The sequence below is a fragment of the Orcinus orca genome, chromosome 5 (genome assembly GCF_937001465.1).
Source record: "Orcinus orca chromosome 5, mOrcOrc1.1, whole genome shotgun sequence".
Classification (NCBI taxonomy): domain Eukaryota; kingdom Metazoa; phylum Chordata; class Mammalia; order Artiodactyla; family Delphinidae; genus Orcinus; species Orcinus orca.
In genome coordinates this window covers 81,334,822-81,349,947 of record NC_064563.1, presented here as the reverse complement: position 1 = coordinate 81,349,947, position 15,126 = coordinate 81,334,822, and the positions used below count along the sequence as shown (strand labels likewise).

The 15,126-nt window shown below is 37.4% G+C and overlaps 1 protein-coding gene across 1 annotated transcript in view; it reads right to left on the bottom strand.

The window, feature by feature from the left end:
- Nucleotides 1-15,126, bottom strand: part of KPNA1 (karyopherin subunit alpha 1) — a 73,378-nt gene that overhangs the window by 10,493 nt on the left and 47,759 nt on the right. The window contains exons 6-12 of the mRNA XM_004278563.4: nucleotides 11,349-11,480; nucleotides 10,015-10,103; nucleotides 9,554-9,653; nucleotides 8,661-8,824; nucleotides 6,530-6,608; nucleotides 2,710-2,835; nucleotides 467-594 (exon numbers count right to left, since the gene is read on the bottom strand). Coding sequence (XP_004278611.1) covers nucleotides 467-594; nucleotides 2,710-2,835; nucleotides 6,530-6,608; nucleotides 8,661-8,824; nucleotides 9,554-9,653; nucleotides 10,015-10,103; nucleotides 11,349-11,480 — 818 coding nt within the window. The remainder of the gene's footprint in view (nucleotides 1-466; nucleotides 595-2,709; nucleotides 2,836-6,529; nucleotides 6,609-8,660; nucleotides 8,825-9,553; nucleotides 9,654-10,014; nucleotides 10,104-11,348; nucleotides 11,481-15,126) is intronic.

The following is a 15,126-nucleotide window of genomic DNA, read 5'->3' as shown; positions in this document are numbered from 1 at the left end:
GACCTCTCCCTTTACTGAATAACATAGTCCTTTAGGAGACCTGCCTCTACTAAATTTGGCACTTTATTTTAAGGCATATCAATACATCTCTTTCAAGTCTGTCCAATTCTACTATTAAGACATCTAAACTAGAAATAGCAAGAGTTAGCTATTAAAGTTAGACTCTAAGAATTCTACAAGTAACCTTCTAGACTACCCAAGATGTTTTTGATCAAGCAGCTTGAGAGTAGGCTCAAGCCACCCCTATAAGTATTTCAATCACCTCAAACCTCAAATATGCCTTCCCTCTCACATCCCAGAATTATCTTCAGCAACAGAGAATGGGAGCAATATAAGGAATCAAATATACGCTTGAGTCTAATTATGAAACTGAGAACAATCTTCCAAGAGGCTAGAGCTGAGCATTCTTAATTGGGAGACAGTAATTTTCCTTTAATTTACAAGATACTACTTGGCTAGTACTTACTTGATCTGTTCAGCTGATCCTCCAGAAGTTGCATTTGTGATGGCCCAAGCTGCTTCTTTCCTTGTCCGAAACTCAGCAGTTTGTAATATACTAATGAGGGCTGGGAAAATGTTGGCATCTATCACAGTCTGGAATGAAAAAATTAAACAGAAAGGGAAATTACAAGAGTTGTAAAACTGTTCATGACACTAATTATAACTTTTCAGCTAGCTTCACTAATGACACCCTTCCCCTGTTAAAAATAAACTGGGGCTTCCCTGGTGGTGCAGTGGTTGAGAGTCCACCTGCCGATGCAGGGGACACAGGTTCGTGACCCAGTCCGGGAAGATCCCACATGCCGCGGAGCAGCTGGGCCCGTGAGCCATGGCCGCTGAGCCTGCGCGTCTGGAGCCTGTGCGTCTGGAGCCTGTGCTCCGCAACGGGAGAGGCCACAGCAGTGAGAGGCCCGCGTACCGCAAAAAATAAATAAATAAATAAATAAATAAACTGGAAGGAGTTTAACTCCTCATTATCCTTATTCTTTTGGCTATACTTGGTATCACTAACAACATCCTCCCTGGAGTTTGTGACCTTGTAATCTCCTAGTTTTCTACCTGGGTTCTTTTCTCTTTTATTTTTCTCTCTTGTTCCACTCACTATAACAAATTATAAAAGTTCAATTTTCTTTCTTTTCCTCTGCCATTCTCATTTCTCTCATAGCATCCACTCTCACATGTGTGCTCTACCTCTCCAGTCCACATTTCTCACTGGGGCCCCAGCCCAAGGTGGCTGACAGCTGACTTAACATCTGCTAACCACCTTAAACATATCATCTGCTCTTTGTATCAGGTCTCCTTTCAAACCTCTCTAGTTTACAAAGGCTGTTTTTATATTTATTTATTTATTTATTCATTCTAAATTCAATCAGTCACCAAGTCTCCTTTACATTCTCAATTCAGAACGTCCTAAGTCCATCTTTTCCTTTCCTTCAGCACTGCCACCATTCTATTCCAAGCCACCACCTCCCACACAGATTACCAGAATAGCCTTTAGACAGAGTACTTTTACTCAATCCCTCTCATATATTAAAGCAGTCTTCCTCAAATTGCTTTCTTCATGTTTCTCCTTAGCTCTAGAACCTAAAATGGGTTCATATCATTTCATTTATCAAAAAACTGAGGAATTCTATATGAGAGCCTGGTGGTAGCAGACAATAAAGTGCAGCTGAAATCACCCTGATGCATGCTATAAAATGCCACAGTTATCAATCTCAGTCCCTGACACCTTCCTGGGGATGACTAACCATGCTTTCCTGGTCAAGAACTCTTTCTATTACACCACTGAAGGAAGTCAGTAAAATTTAGTGGAAAGGTGCTTCATCTTGGTCCTGTCATTTACTAGAGGTATCCTTGAGCAAATCATTTTATTTCTCTGAGCCTCAGTTTCATCTTTAATTGAGAATGTTGGGTTAGATGACCTCTATGATTCCACTGAGCTCAAAGTCCCATAAGTCTATGGTATATCTTTTCCAACTCATTATTCCAGCCTTTCTCATGGCTTATTCTGAACCATTTGGCCTATGGCTTAGCCTTTCACTTTGATTACTCTCCCACTAATACAAGGACAAAAGTAAAGGGCAGATAACCATTTAGAGAAAACTGGGTCCCCAAAGAGTCATGAAAAATTGAAGCAATCCAACATATGGGTCCACTAGAAAAGAAATTTTTTTTTTTTTTTTTGCAGTACGCGGGCTTCTCACTGTTGTGGCCTCTCCCGTTGAGGAGCACAGGCTCCGGATGCGCAGGCTCAGCGGCCATAGCTCACGGGCCCAGCCGCTCCACGGCGTGTGGGATCTTCCCGGACCGGGACACGAACCTGTGTCCCCTGCATCGGCAGGCGGACTCTCAACCACTGCGCCACCAGGGAAGCCCAGAAAAGAAATATTTTATTTGGCAAGAGTAAAGCCAATCTGTTTAGCGTAAAGTCCATCAAAACATTTTGAAAATACAGATCTTGTCTCAGATCTTGACAAATCATCAAATATTAAAGGCAAAGAGAAAAAACCAAGGCCTAAGTATAAGTTTCAAAAGATTTAACCTCTATAATGTTGGATAAAAAAAGTAAGAAGTAGACTAAATAAGACAACATTGGAAATTAGTGTTCTCCAAGGCAATAATGAAAAATTATACATACTTTAAAGGCTGACTGAAAAAAAACCTTAACTAATAAAAATACAGAACAAAAGACAGGTGCTATGAGATTACCTGGATCTGTGCCCTATTTCCAGCTGTGATGTTAGATATTGTCCAACATGCTTCCTTTTTGATAGACTCCTTTGGGCTACTCAGCAAATGCAATAAACTCTGCAGAGCTGAGCAATTCAAAATTACCTAAAGAAAAAAGTTTGAAAATTTTACTTATTGTGTTAATCCAAACTGAAGTAAACCTTTAACTCAAAGACTTTATTTTCGGAAAATACAAAGAAATAACATCTCTCCTTGAAATTTTAGAAATAACTTTATATATGTATAAAAGTACTCACTGCTAATAAGAATTCATTTCTAAGATTATCAAAGCAGTTTCATTATATACACTCACAACTGCTAAACATATTTAATATGGCACAATATGCCTTATTCACTTTCCTATGCCTATAGCATATGAAAATGTCTTTTGGGTAAATGTATCAAGTGGCCAGAAATTCATAAGTGGTCTCAGATTTTTAAGTCTTCTGATAATTCTCTACCTGGAAGTCAAGGAATCAATACATGCTTAGTTAAGTATACCAGGTGCTTTATAGGATACAAAGATTAAAAGTATATGCCCCCAGCTATCAAACAGCTTACAAAGGTGAGGATGATATACATGACAAATATACATGAACAAGGAGATCTACTCTACCAGAAACTAAAATCATAAAGTTATAATGATTAAAATAATATGTGACAGGCTCAAGAATCAATCACTGAACAAAAGAATAGGATATCTAGTCTAGAAATAAATACAAGTATTTATAAAGAATTAATAAGTATGTAATAAGATTAATCCTTTCTTTCTCCAATGACTGGTAGTCTTATTTAATAGATGGTATTAGAATAAGGGGCAACTAGTTGAAAATATTTTAAAAATCAATTCTTAACCCCAAACAGTAAAATAAATCTGCAACTTATTTAAAGAGTAAATATAAAAAAGAAACCATAAAGCAGAAGAAAATATTAGTTAGTAGCTGGTTTGGGGACAGTGAAGGACTTTCCAAGCATAAAAACAACAGAAGAAATTATAGGGGAAAAATTAAAATTTCACCAAATAGAAATTTTTGCATGTCAAAAACTCATATGAAAATTAAAATGCACACCACACAATGTGAAAAAGTATTTGTAATGGAAAAAAGCGTTGCTGTCTTTAATATGTAAATTGGTAAGAGAAACTATATTTTTAATAGAAAATTACCTCACAAAGTAACAAAAGAAATGCAAATTACAATGAAGCCGATTTTTGCCTATTAAATTAACTCAAAAAATAACAAAACTTGTGGTTTAACAGGTACAGTCTTTCCAAATAACAGTGTGAAAGACATCACAAAGCATTTTTAAATGCCAAAGATGTGGTGTGGAAAATAAGCATGTCAGAAGTTAAAGAATACCTGGGGAGGAGTAGTAAGGAAAAAAACACTTCACGGGAGGGGGTGGTGGGGGAACACCTTGAAACACAGACAGGATTTCATAAGCAAAGAAGAGGGAGGACACAGCAGACAGAAGGGTTAGAAATTAAAAAATGCTGAAATGGTTCTTTATCTCACAGGCATTAAAGAAGCGCATTGTTTCTAGGAGGAAAATAATGTGAACAAAGTTATTTTAGGAAAGATTAAGCTGTTATTAGGAAGAATACACTGAGAGGGGTAAATGCCTGGGAGAGCAGGAGGATGAATAAGATAGGTACAGAAACAACCCCTGCATGTGAGAAAACAGGGCCCAAACTAAGGTAATCAGATGTGGATCCAGAAACACTAAGAATCAGTTAAGACCTGCTGACTTGCTATACAAAGTGTGAGAGATGGAGACACCAAATATGACTGCAAAGTTTCAAGACTGGGTGAACAGTGGTACCATTAACTGAAATGGGAAAAACCAAGACGAGAAGGCGAGACAGGTTTTGGAGACATGGGACTGGAACTTGAGAGAGGTTGGAACTAGATGTATAGGTTCAGAACTTCATTTATTCAGTAAATATTTTTTGAGTCTCTATATATTGTGCCAGGGACTATTGTAGAAGCAACAAAAATGAACAAGAATGACACAGTTCCACCTCTACAAGTTTACAATCTAGTAGACAGTTACAATACAGTGTGGTAAGTGCTATGATGGATGAAACAAAACAAGGAGCACCTAATTTAAGAGTCAGCTTCTTGGAGAAAATGTTAATCCCAAGACTTGAAGCATGAAAAGGCATTAGTGGCAGAGTGAGGATTTGTGTGAGGGACTGGTCAGAACAGGGATGGGGATGGAAGCATATGTTCCATGCAGAGGGAAGCAAGCCATGTGTTAAATCTCAGAAGTGAGCGTGATCATAGCTAATACAGCAGAACAAACATGGCAAAAGCACAGAGTATGGCATGGGAGGGGGCAGACAGAAACTTTTTCTGAATAGCAAATATACCAATATGGTTTTAAAATTCAGAAAATAAAAAGGACTATATAGTTAAAAGCCTCCTTTCCATTACTATACCCCAGCTACCTGGTTCTCCACAGAGACAACCAATATTATTAGTTTCCTGTGTATGCTTCCTGAGAAATTTTATGCAAATACAATCAAAAACATACATTGTTTTCTTCTCCTCTCCTCCCTGCCCATTTTTTACACAAATAGTAATATATCCTACATACTATTCGGCCCCTTGTTTTTCTTTTTAAACAACAGAACCTAGAAACCTTTCCATATACATGCCTATTAGCTTCTTCATTCTGTTGCACAGCATTTCATTATACAGGTGCCAGATTTTAAAGGATCTTAAACACTGTCCAAGGACAACAGGGGGCCATAAGAAGATTTTAAGAGAATGACGCGATCAAATTTGCATTTTACAAGCATCCTTCTAGTGATATGGGAATGATACAAGAAATGTCTGAACTAAGCACTGCAAGGAATGAGTAGAAATAGCAGTCATTAGTGACTGATGAGAAAGGTGGCAGAAAGGGAATAATCAAACTAATGTCCAGGTTTTTGGCTTGGGTAACTGTTGGGGCCATTCACTGAGACAGGAACATAAATAAGCAGAAGTCCAGGTACACCAGTTCCCTTGCGGACAGAATAAATTTAAAGTTAAATATTAAGAGTTGGAAGACACCTGAGAACAAATTCAGTCTCCTAATTTTAGAGATTAGAAAAGTGAAGACATTAAATGTCTTGCTGAAAGTCAGAGCTGGCTAAGAAGAGCTAAGGCTAAAACTAATCCCCTCCAGGGGATAATCCCATAAACAGAAAAGAACAGGTAAAGGAACTTGCTAAGGAGAAATAAATGGTCAATGAGGCAGAAGACCCAAAATACTTCAACACCACAGAAGCCTAGGAAGATAATTTTAAAGATGATGCCAATGCATCTGAGAGATCAAGAAGAAAAATGGCTATAACAATCCACTGTGAGTGATGTATCTTGATATAAAATTTGAATGGAATAGAAGGTGACATCAAGAACCAGGAGGGAAGATACTTCTCACATAGGAAACTTACCGTGTACAAAAAGGAGGAAGCCATCAGGGAAGATAAGATGAAGATGACAGAAAGGATGCTACTAGAGGCTTCTGATGTTCACAAGAACCCCTTCAAGTAGAAGTAGTGGGAAATAAACCGAACCAAAAGGATAAGTTACACCATAGGGGAACCCAAAATTGCCACAAAGCAATAGGTCAAGACAGAGATAGTGAAGGTATTGAAAGTAGTTGCCAAAGCCAACACTTTTAACAAACATTAATGAAACAAAGTATCATTTCTCCCCATGTGAGTTAAATACTGTAACAGAAACATAATCATGAGGGGTCAATCTGCTATTTCTGAAAGAAAAAAGAAAGAGATACCATTTATTCATACCTGTGTCTGAATATCATCGCCTGTGACAATGTTTCCCACAGCTCGCAAAGCAGGAGAAACCACTTTATAATCATTATGCCTGCAACCATAAAAAGATGTGTTATATCGAACAGTTCTATCTTTAATCTCTTTTCCTTAGGGCTGAAACCCAAAAGAAATTAATATGTGATCGGTTCTTGGAGCAGAAAGGCACCTATGGTGGTTATTAAAGGAACCCTATCATGATGAGGAAATGTTTTTGGTGTCCCCAAGAAAGGCTGTCTTTCCTTTTGTTTGGTACTTTTTGATAAAAACTACAAATCTGTTCTAATAACCCTTCCCAGGTATTCAATCACCTGGAGTCCAAGTTTTCCCTCTTATTCATTAATGCAGGTTTCATTTCCTCTTTACTTGGTCTCTATGGTTGCTGAGATAATGGAAAGAGATAGTAACATTTATACAGCACTTTTTTTAAGTTTTACAAATCACTTAATTTTCACAGGAATAAAAATATATCAACAGTTGAGCTAACTTGAAAATGAAAGCCAGGCCTCATACTTCAAATAGTAGACTCTTTCTACTAAACCTCAGCTGACTTACTGGTCTGAAAAACCCCTCCACAAATCTTTTATATATCTGAAGACAGATATTAAGTCTTGATTTTAGGCTAAGTAAGTTAATATCCTTTAACTTTCCTTAAATATCTTTTTTTTTTTTGCGGTACGCGGGCCTCTCACTGTTGTGGCCTCTTGCGTTGCGGAGCACAGGCTCCGGACGTGCAGGCTCAGCGGCCATGGCCCACGGGCCCAGCCGCTCCATGGCATGTGGGATCCTCCCGGACTGGGGCACGAACCCGCGTCCCCTGCATCGGCAGGCGGACTCCCAACCACTGCGCCACCAGGGAAGCCCTAAATATCTTATTTTCTCTCCCCTTATAATGAGATTGATCACTCTTCTCAAAACTGTGCCAGTTTCTCCACATTTAAGATCCGATGACTAAAAAGAAATGGTTAAAATATTTAGTAATCTAGAGACTAAAGAGTACAAAAGGTTACTCTCCCAGATTCTGAATGATGTACTTCTGAGTCCTCCAGCATTATATTGCTTTTAATTCACAACAGCATTATGCCGCTGATCTGTACCCAGTCTATAACCCCAGAGTTTTTTTTTTTAATATACAGTTTTACATCTTTATTGGAGTATAATTGCTTTACAATGGTGTGTTAGTTTCTGCTTTATAACAAAGTGAATCAGTTATACATATACATATGTTCCCATATCTCTTCCCTCTTGCGTCTCCCTTCCTCCCACCCTCCCTATCCCACCCCTCTAGGTGGTCACACACCGAGATGATCTCCCTGTGCTATGCGGCTGCTTCCCACTAGCTATCTATTTTACGTTTGGTAGTGTATATATGTCCACACCACTCTCTCGCTTTGTCACAGCTTACCCTTCCCCCTCCCCATATCCTCAAGTCCATTCTCTAGTAGGTCTGTGTCTTTATTCCTGTCTTACAACCCCAGAGTTTTATATTCTATATATTATACTATCTAATTCATTCCACATGTCATCTTTGGGGCAATGTTTCCTTGCATCTACTTTGTACTTACTCCAATAAATTTCACATGGCTTTTAATTATACTATTTCCCCATTATGTTATCACTCTTAATTTTTTTCTTTGATACTATTTTCTAAAAATTTGATTAATACAGTCTCAAATTATTTATGCCATCAGTAAATCTTCCACTTCATAAATGAAAGGCATCACAAAGAGATATAGCAAAATAAAATTCAAAGTCTGACACCAGTCTAGGTTAAGCTCTAAATGAGACAAAAAGATGAAAAATGATCGTTTTTAGTGGCAGTGTGCCTTCTTCTATCCAGTGGTTGGTCTCAGGTCATTAATCATGAGCTAGAATTACATAGATCAAAGTTTTCCAAATGTTTCTGCTAAAGGGCTGCTTACAGCAGAATGAGAGGTTCTTTATAACCCTCAAAACAATCAAACAGATTTGACATGAGTATAAAAAAGTAACAAAAGACAGTAGCCTAAAGCACAATAAATCAGTATAATGCATTAATATTTGAGTATCAGCAACTAGAAAACTAATATGAGAGACAAAAGAACAGACACACTTTAAGATATCTTACATCAGCAGCTCCACAAGTCTCCTACATACTCCTGCATCAATGACTGCTTGAATTTTATCATTGGGTCCATCTGATAGATATGAGAGGGCCCAGCAGGCATCAGCCAGTACATCAGTGTCACTGACAAACAGCAACCAGGAAAGCACATTCAGACAGGGGGAAACCTATAAAGGGAAGATGATATGATTATGAAATTCAACAGAAAAAAAAGCAAGAAATGAGGGGGGAAACTCCAGAAAGCCACCAGGCACACACCTGGTGACTTCTGGTGTGATTAATACTTCTGAAGATGGAGCAGTAAGTGGCCAAGTGACATTTCCATCTTTGGGAATGCTGTCAATAACCCTGCAGTTTACTTTGATGAGGTAGTCAGAGCCCAAGGAAAACAATTTCAAAGAGCAAAGTTTAACATATACCAATTCTCAGAGTGAGATTCCTTGTCAAAACACTCTTTGTGGATCAGAGAGGTAAAGGAATTTTCCTAAGTGTTAAAGCTAGGAAATTCTGCATTTTAGATACTTTGTTACAAACAAAAAATGCCATGTTTTAAGAGTAATTCAGAGCTTTTTAAAGGCAGTGAAAATTTATTTCAAATTCAAACAAAAATAAAAAGACCTATTTTTCTAGAAACAAATTATTCTCTTTCTATTCACATTAATATTGGTTCTTAGACTCTTCCCATTGCAGAGCACAGGCTCCGGACGTGCAGGCTCAGCAGCCATGGCTCATGGGCCCAGCAGCTCCACGGCATGTGGGATCTTCCCGGACCGGGGCACAAACCCGTGTCCCCTGCATCCGCAGGCGGACTCTCAATCACTGCGCCACCAGGGAAGCCCTCTTAGACTCTTTTAACTGTACTTTTTCTGCCAATTTCCCACAAGCGTAATCCTTACCTTTGCAAATTCTGGAGGGGGACTTTTTCCTCTACAGAGATTAGACAAAGCCCATACTGCATTCCGGGTCATGGTCAGGCGGTTTTGCTTTGAAAATAACCTATAAGCATAATGATGCAATGGTAAGTGATATAATGGGCATTAATTCTCTGATGGCATAATATAAATATTTAACCACTTAATGCTATTGATAAACAGATGTCTTCAAACAGCTCTTCTCTACAACAATAAAGCTTAATTAATTCTAACACAAGGAATTCAAAATTTTGGCACTTGAGTAAGATAGGATGCCCAAGGAAATGATCTGAACAAGTTAGTAAGAAAATATCTGTAATGAAAAGTAACACTAGGAAATCCAAAATGATTTCCAAAGATGCACTGCTTTCTGAGGAACTTCCCGTATTTTTATTACTCACAAAAAAAAAAAAAAAAAGAAAAGAAAAAAAGAAAAAGAAACTTACTGCAGCAGAGGGGGAAGAATATTGCAGTCTAAAACATAGTCCCTGCACATGGTACTATCTCCAGCAATGTTGCCAAGAGCCCAGACTGCCTGTGAAAGAATTATTCATTAATGACAGGCTGTAGTGTTTAATTTTCTCATAATTTTTTCAAAAAAGATGCCAACATATCACAATAACTCTTTACAAAATTATACAGTAGTTAATCAACATATTATACATGGACATTAACTATTAAAACCCCTAAGTTCACTCAACAGGGAGTCAAATGAAATAGTTGTGGGATTGGTGGAAGAAGATCAATACTATTATATAAGTATACATGTGAATACTCATGGGAGTAAACTTATTAAAAGGAGGTACCAGTTCTTATACATATTCTTTTTTTTTTTTTGTGGTACACGGGCCTCTCACTGTTGTGGCCTCTCCCGTTGCAGAGCACAGGCTCCGGACGCACAGGCTCAGTAGCCATGGCTCACGGGCCCAGCCGCTCCGCAGCATGTGGGATCCTCCCAGACCAGGGCACAAACCCGCGTCCCCTGCATTGGCAGGCGGACTCTCAACCACTGCGCCACCAGGGGAGCCCCTTAAATATATTCTTAATCTTAGGGGGCCCTACCCTTAAGTAACATTCCATACAGCCATTGGAACATAGCAGAGATCCAAATGGCTTACTCAGCTGATTACAAATGTATTTTAAGCTTGCTTACAAAAGAAAACAGTGAGCCAGGAATTTAAGAGCAACCAAAATGCAGAAAACTTTACTCAACTTTTGGGGATGATGGATATATTAATTATCTTGACTGTAATGACAGTTTCATGGATATATACATATGTCAAAACTTATCATATTATACACTTTAACCATATGCAGTTTACTGTAGGTTGATTATACCTCAATAAAGCTGTAGAAGAAAGTCATATTCATTTAGTAATGATTTATATTTATGAATTTGACAAACTTTACGGTAATTAAAATTTCATGTTTTCTAAGTGATTTTCTGCACAAAAGTGGCAAAGACTTGCTATGTCAATCAACACTAGAGATTACTATAAGAAAAAACTCAGCAACTGTTTACATGGTCTAAAATGTATATCTATGGGACTTAAAGAATTTCAGGGTTGGAAGGGAAAAATGGTTTTATGTTTCTAGGAGAAATTCTGCCTATATTCACTATGAAATTTTCTATTTTGGTTAAGTTTAGATTTCTAGAACACTCCCTGTGATGAACCATGGATTGTCATATCCAAGCGGTAAAACTGAGATTCTGAATATAAGACTGAAGGGAAAAATTGTATTCTTTGACCTGCTTCTCTTTACTTGTTTCAATTTTTACCTGCTCCTGGACATCTTCAAACTCTGAGCTGAGCAACTCTATGAAGATAGGCACAGCTCCTGCCTGAATCACAATCCGGGTCTGAAGAGAATTTCCTGAAGCAATATTTGTCAGTACCCAAGCTGACTCAAACTATAAAGATAAAAATAATTTCATTATCTTAGTAGAATTTAATAGCTTGTTTACTTATAACAATAAGGTTTTCTGTGCATGAAGCAAAGAATCTGAGATCATTATTTACGCATAATCTATCAGGTAAATACTATATTAATTTTAAATGAAGAATTCCTGAGGAAATAACCTTAGCCTAGAGGAATACTCAGGGTGTCTAAAATTTCAGATCAAGGCAGAGCTGACATGAGACCGTAAGAAGAATGAGGGAGTGCTTCATATACTGACATGGAATGATCTCCCAAGACATAAATGGAGGAAAAAGAAAAACAATGTACATTAATATGGTACCATACTGTATTTTCCAAATAAGAAGGAATATATGCATCAATTTACTTATTGCAGAGAATATCTCTTGAAGGAGTCACAATAAACTGTAAATACTTGTCACTTACATAGAGAGCTCGAGGTGAATGGGAAACAAGTATGGGAAGGATAGGCACTTACAGTAAAGACTTTATGTACCTTTTGGCCTTAAACCATGTTTATTATCTAATAAAAATAAAATTAAATAATTTCTATAAAATGGGCAGGTGAAATAGCGAAAGAATAAAACTGTAAAATGTGTAAAATACAGGCAGAGTGTAAAATACAGGCAGAGTGAAAAATACAGGCAGAAGACAACTGAAATGATAAGTAGTCCGAAAGGAGTTAACGGGCATACAACTAACAGAAATGGCAACTTCAGAGCATAACAGCTTCCAATAAATGAGAAGTCTCCAAACCAAGGCACAGAGGTAAGACTTTTTTAAAAAGAGCATTCTTAAAGGTTGATAAACTGGTAAACAGTATGAAGGAAATTATGGCCAACAAAAAATACAGCACGTTATTAATTCTACACATCTCTACAGTAACTTGACTCTTTAGCCTAATATGATGAAATCCAAGAATGACCTCTTAAAATCCAAGAATGAACTCTTATATTACAATTCTATTTAGAGTTCTTAATTAAACTTTAGTTTTGTTTCCTTCTCCTGTTCTGTCTTCTATTTAATATTCTTTAATGAAGCACATATGGGGAAGAAAAAAAATTCAGTGACATGCCCCTTGAATGAGAATTCAATAAAAAGTCATCAAAAGATGGAGCTGTGACTCCTTTAAGCTTTGGGGTCAATTGAAAGGCAGGTGTCATATGGAAAACTGAATCATCAATCACTTGGGGTACAGGAAAATGAAAGAAATGGGAAGACAATCTGATTAGCCCAGTCCAAAGCTACATGAATGATAGTAAATTTATAGCAGAAGACACTTAAAGAAGGGATATTCAAAGAAACCTAAAATTTGATATACAGAAGTGAAATAAAGTGGTCTGATATCTAGTTAGGACACTGATATTACAGCAGCAGGGAGGCCAAACTAGGAGCACCACAGTCAAACATTTTTTTGCCTGATAACTCTTTGCTATAAGAGAAGTTCAGGAGACTTTTAAACACTGAGTATCATAAAATAAAAACTCATATCACCTCTGTAATTAAATTACTACTCAAACCAATGTACAAACCCTTTTCAGTCTGTCTGAATTGAAACTTGACATTTATACAGTACTTTATACTTTCAAAGCATTATTCACATACTCTCAGGTGTTCCTTACAACAACCCAGAGAAGCCTGGCTTTTCTAGTTTATGAATGAGGAAACTATCAGAAAAAGATCCAATGATCACTAATCATTTGAGTAATGCCAGTCAAAGAGAGCTAGATTACAGCCTCCTAATCTAGTAGGCTTATGGCCCCAACCATAGTTTCCTCTCTGAAACACACCTGTAACACTGACAAGAGTCTTCCAATTGCTTGCAGTTTTGGTATCTAGGGCAAGAAATTTCAAATAATGATATGACAGATTATTTAGGGTTATTATTATTTAGGGTATGCTAAAAGGAAAACACAGTTCACCTAAAATGTAGCTTCTTTTGCTTACTAGGAAAATGAACTATGAAGTGGGTACAAAAGCAAACTTTCCTACAAGAAGAAAGGCTCAAAGTTCAACAGAGAGTCATCAGCATCTGAGACCATGTCAAAAAAATGAAAACTTTGAGGAAAAGCAACCTGTGAAGAATGAATAAAATCAGCATACATAGCTATCTATATCAAAGAGAAAAAGGTTTGCAGTGAGATTTTGATGCAAAAGAAATGGTGACAATAAACTGAGTAGATAAAGGATATATTAAAGAGTTATCAATGAGAAGAAATTAGAATAATAATTGCTAACAGAAGTCAAACTGCTGTTTGTCTGATGAGGTTTAGCCCCAAAGGTCTCCCAGAAAAAGAGAGATTTCCAGATGCCACTGAAATGAATAAAATGGAGAAGCAAAACAAAATAGAGTGACAATGATTAGGAGAATGGAGAATAAGTAAATAATAGCCAGAACATGAATGGAAAAAACTCGGAAGTTAGGACTTCTCAGCAAAAGAAGAATGTACCAGAGTTATGTTTATCACTAAGAAGTACATAATGATTATAACCTCTGAATGCAAACAAGATTCAAGGTCTCTCTTGGTAAGAATGGAAATCAGGAAGTAGTTTTGCTATTACCAGGGAAAGAAGTAGATGAGTAACTATAACCAGAGAGCCAGTGAAAACTCAAATCATATTCATGGATTAATGAGGCATTAAAACACACACACACACACACACACACACACACACGGCACTGATTACTGTGATGTTTACCTTGTAAAAACTTATCAAGCTCTATTTGTGCAATTTTCTATACCCATGTGTATATGTGTGACATGAGAAGGAGGCGGGAGGAGAGAGAGTGAGAGACAGAAACAGAGAGAGAGGCAGAGAGAAAGAGAGACTAAGAATTCCTCATGAGTATAGACCCCTATTAAAGTCTTGGAAGAAGCAACTTTCAAATGTGTTTAATATGTAAGTATGGTTTAAAAAAACTGGTTGTACTTTGAACTATGTAGTTTCTCTTTCACTGGGTATCGCAGTCTTTATTTTTTTGAGTGGGGTGAACATTTCCGTCTCAGGTCCCAGACTAGATTTTAACATGAAAGAGAGTTGTGAAATGGGAATGTCCAGAGTTGATACGAAAAGCAATTGCATAAAGTTATAACAGAAATGGCCAGAAAAGGTAATTTAAGTAACCATGTAACTCAAGAAAAACTCAGCAACAAGATGAAATGAAAAAAACTTAAGAAATGGTATCACCTGAAGTAGTACCCAAAATTATTATAATATTTACTCCTCTTTGTTGTTTTAAACTACTATATTCTTAGTGTTCCAAGAATGGCATCATGCAAGGAAACAACCTGTCATGCAGCTGTGATTGCTTACAAATTGTAATTCCACTATTATTTTTCACTGTCCAGAACTTTCTAAATAAGGCTACAACTGAAATCTGAAGGGCACGCTGAAGATTTTGGTATGTTCTCTTTTTCCTTTCTCAATCTCTACCTTCTGGTGCTCAGTTCCTTAAAATAAGGAAAATGAGAATCCAAAACTGAAGTACTTCTGACCTCCTATCAAGTTTCCCACTCCAGGTTGAAGTACGCCTGGTTCCCTTTCTCCATTTGGATCAGGACTCTGTTGCTGGCCACTTTGCCGGTTCCACTCTGGTTCCTAGCAAATGCCAGGCTCACCTGGAGAGCAAGTGAAAA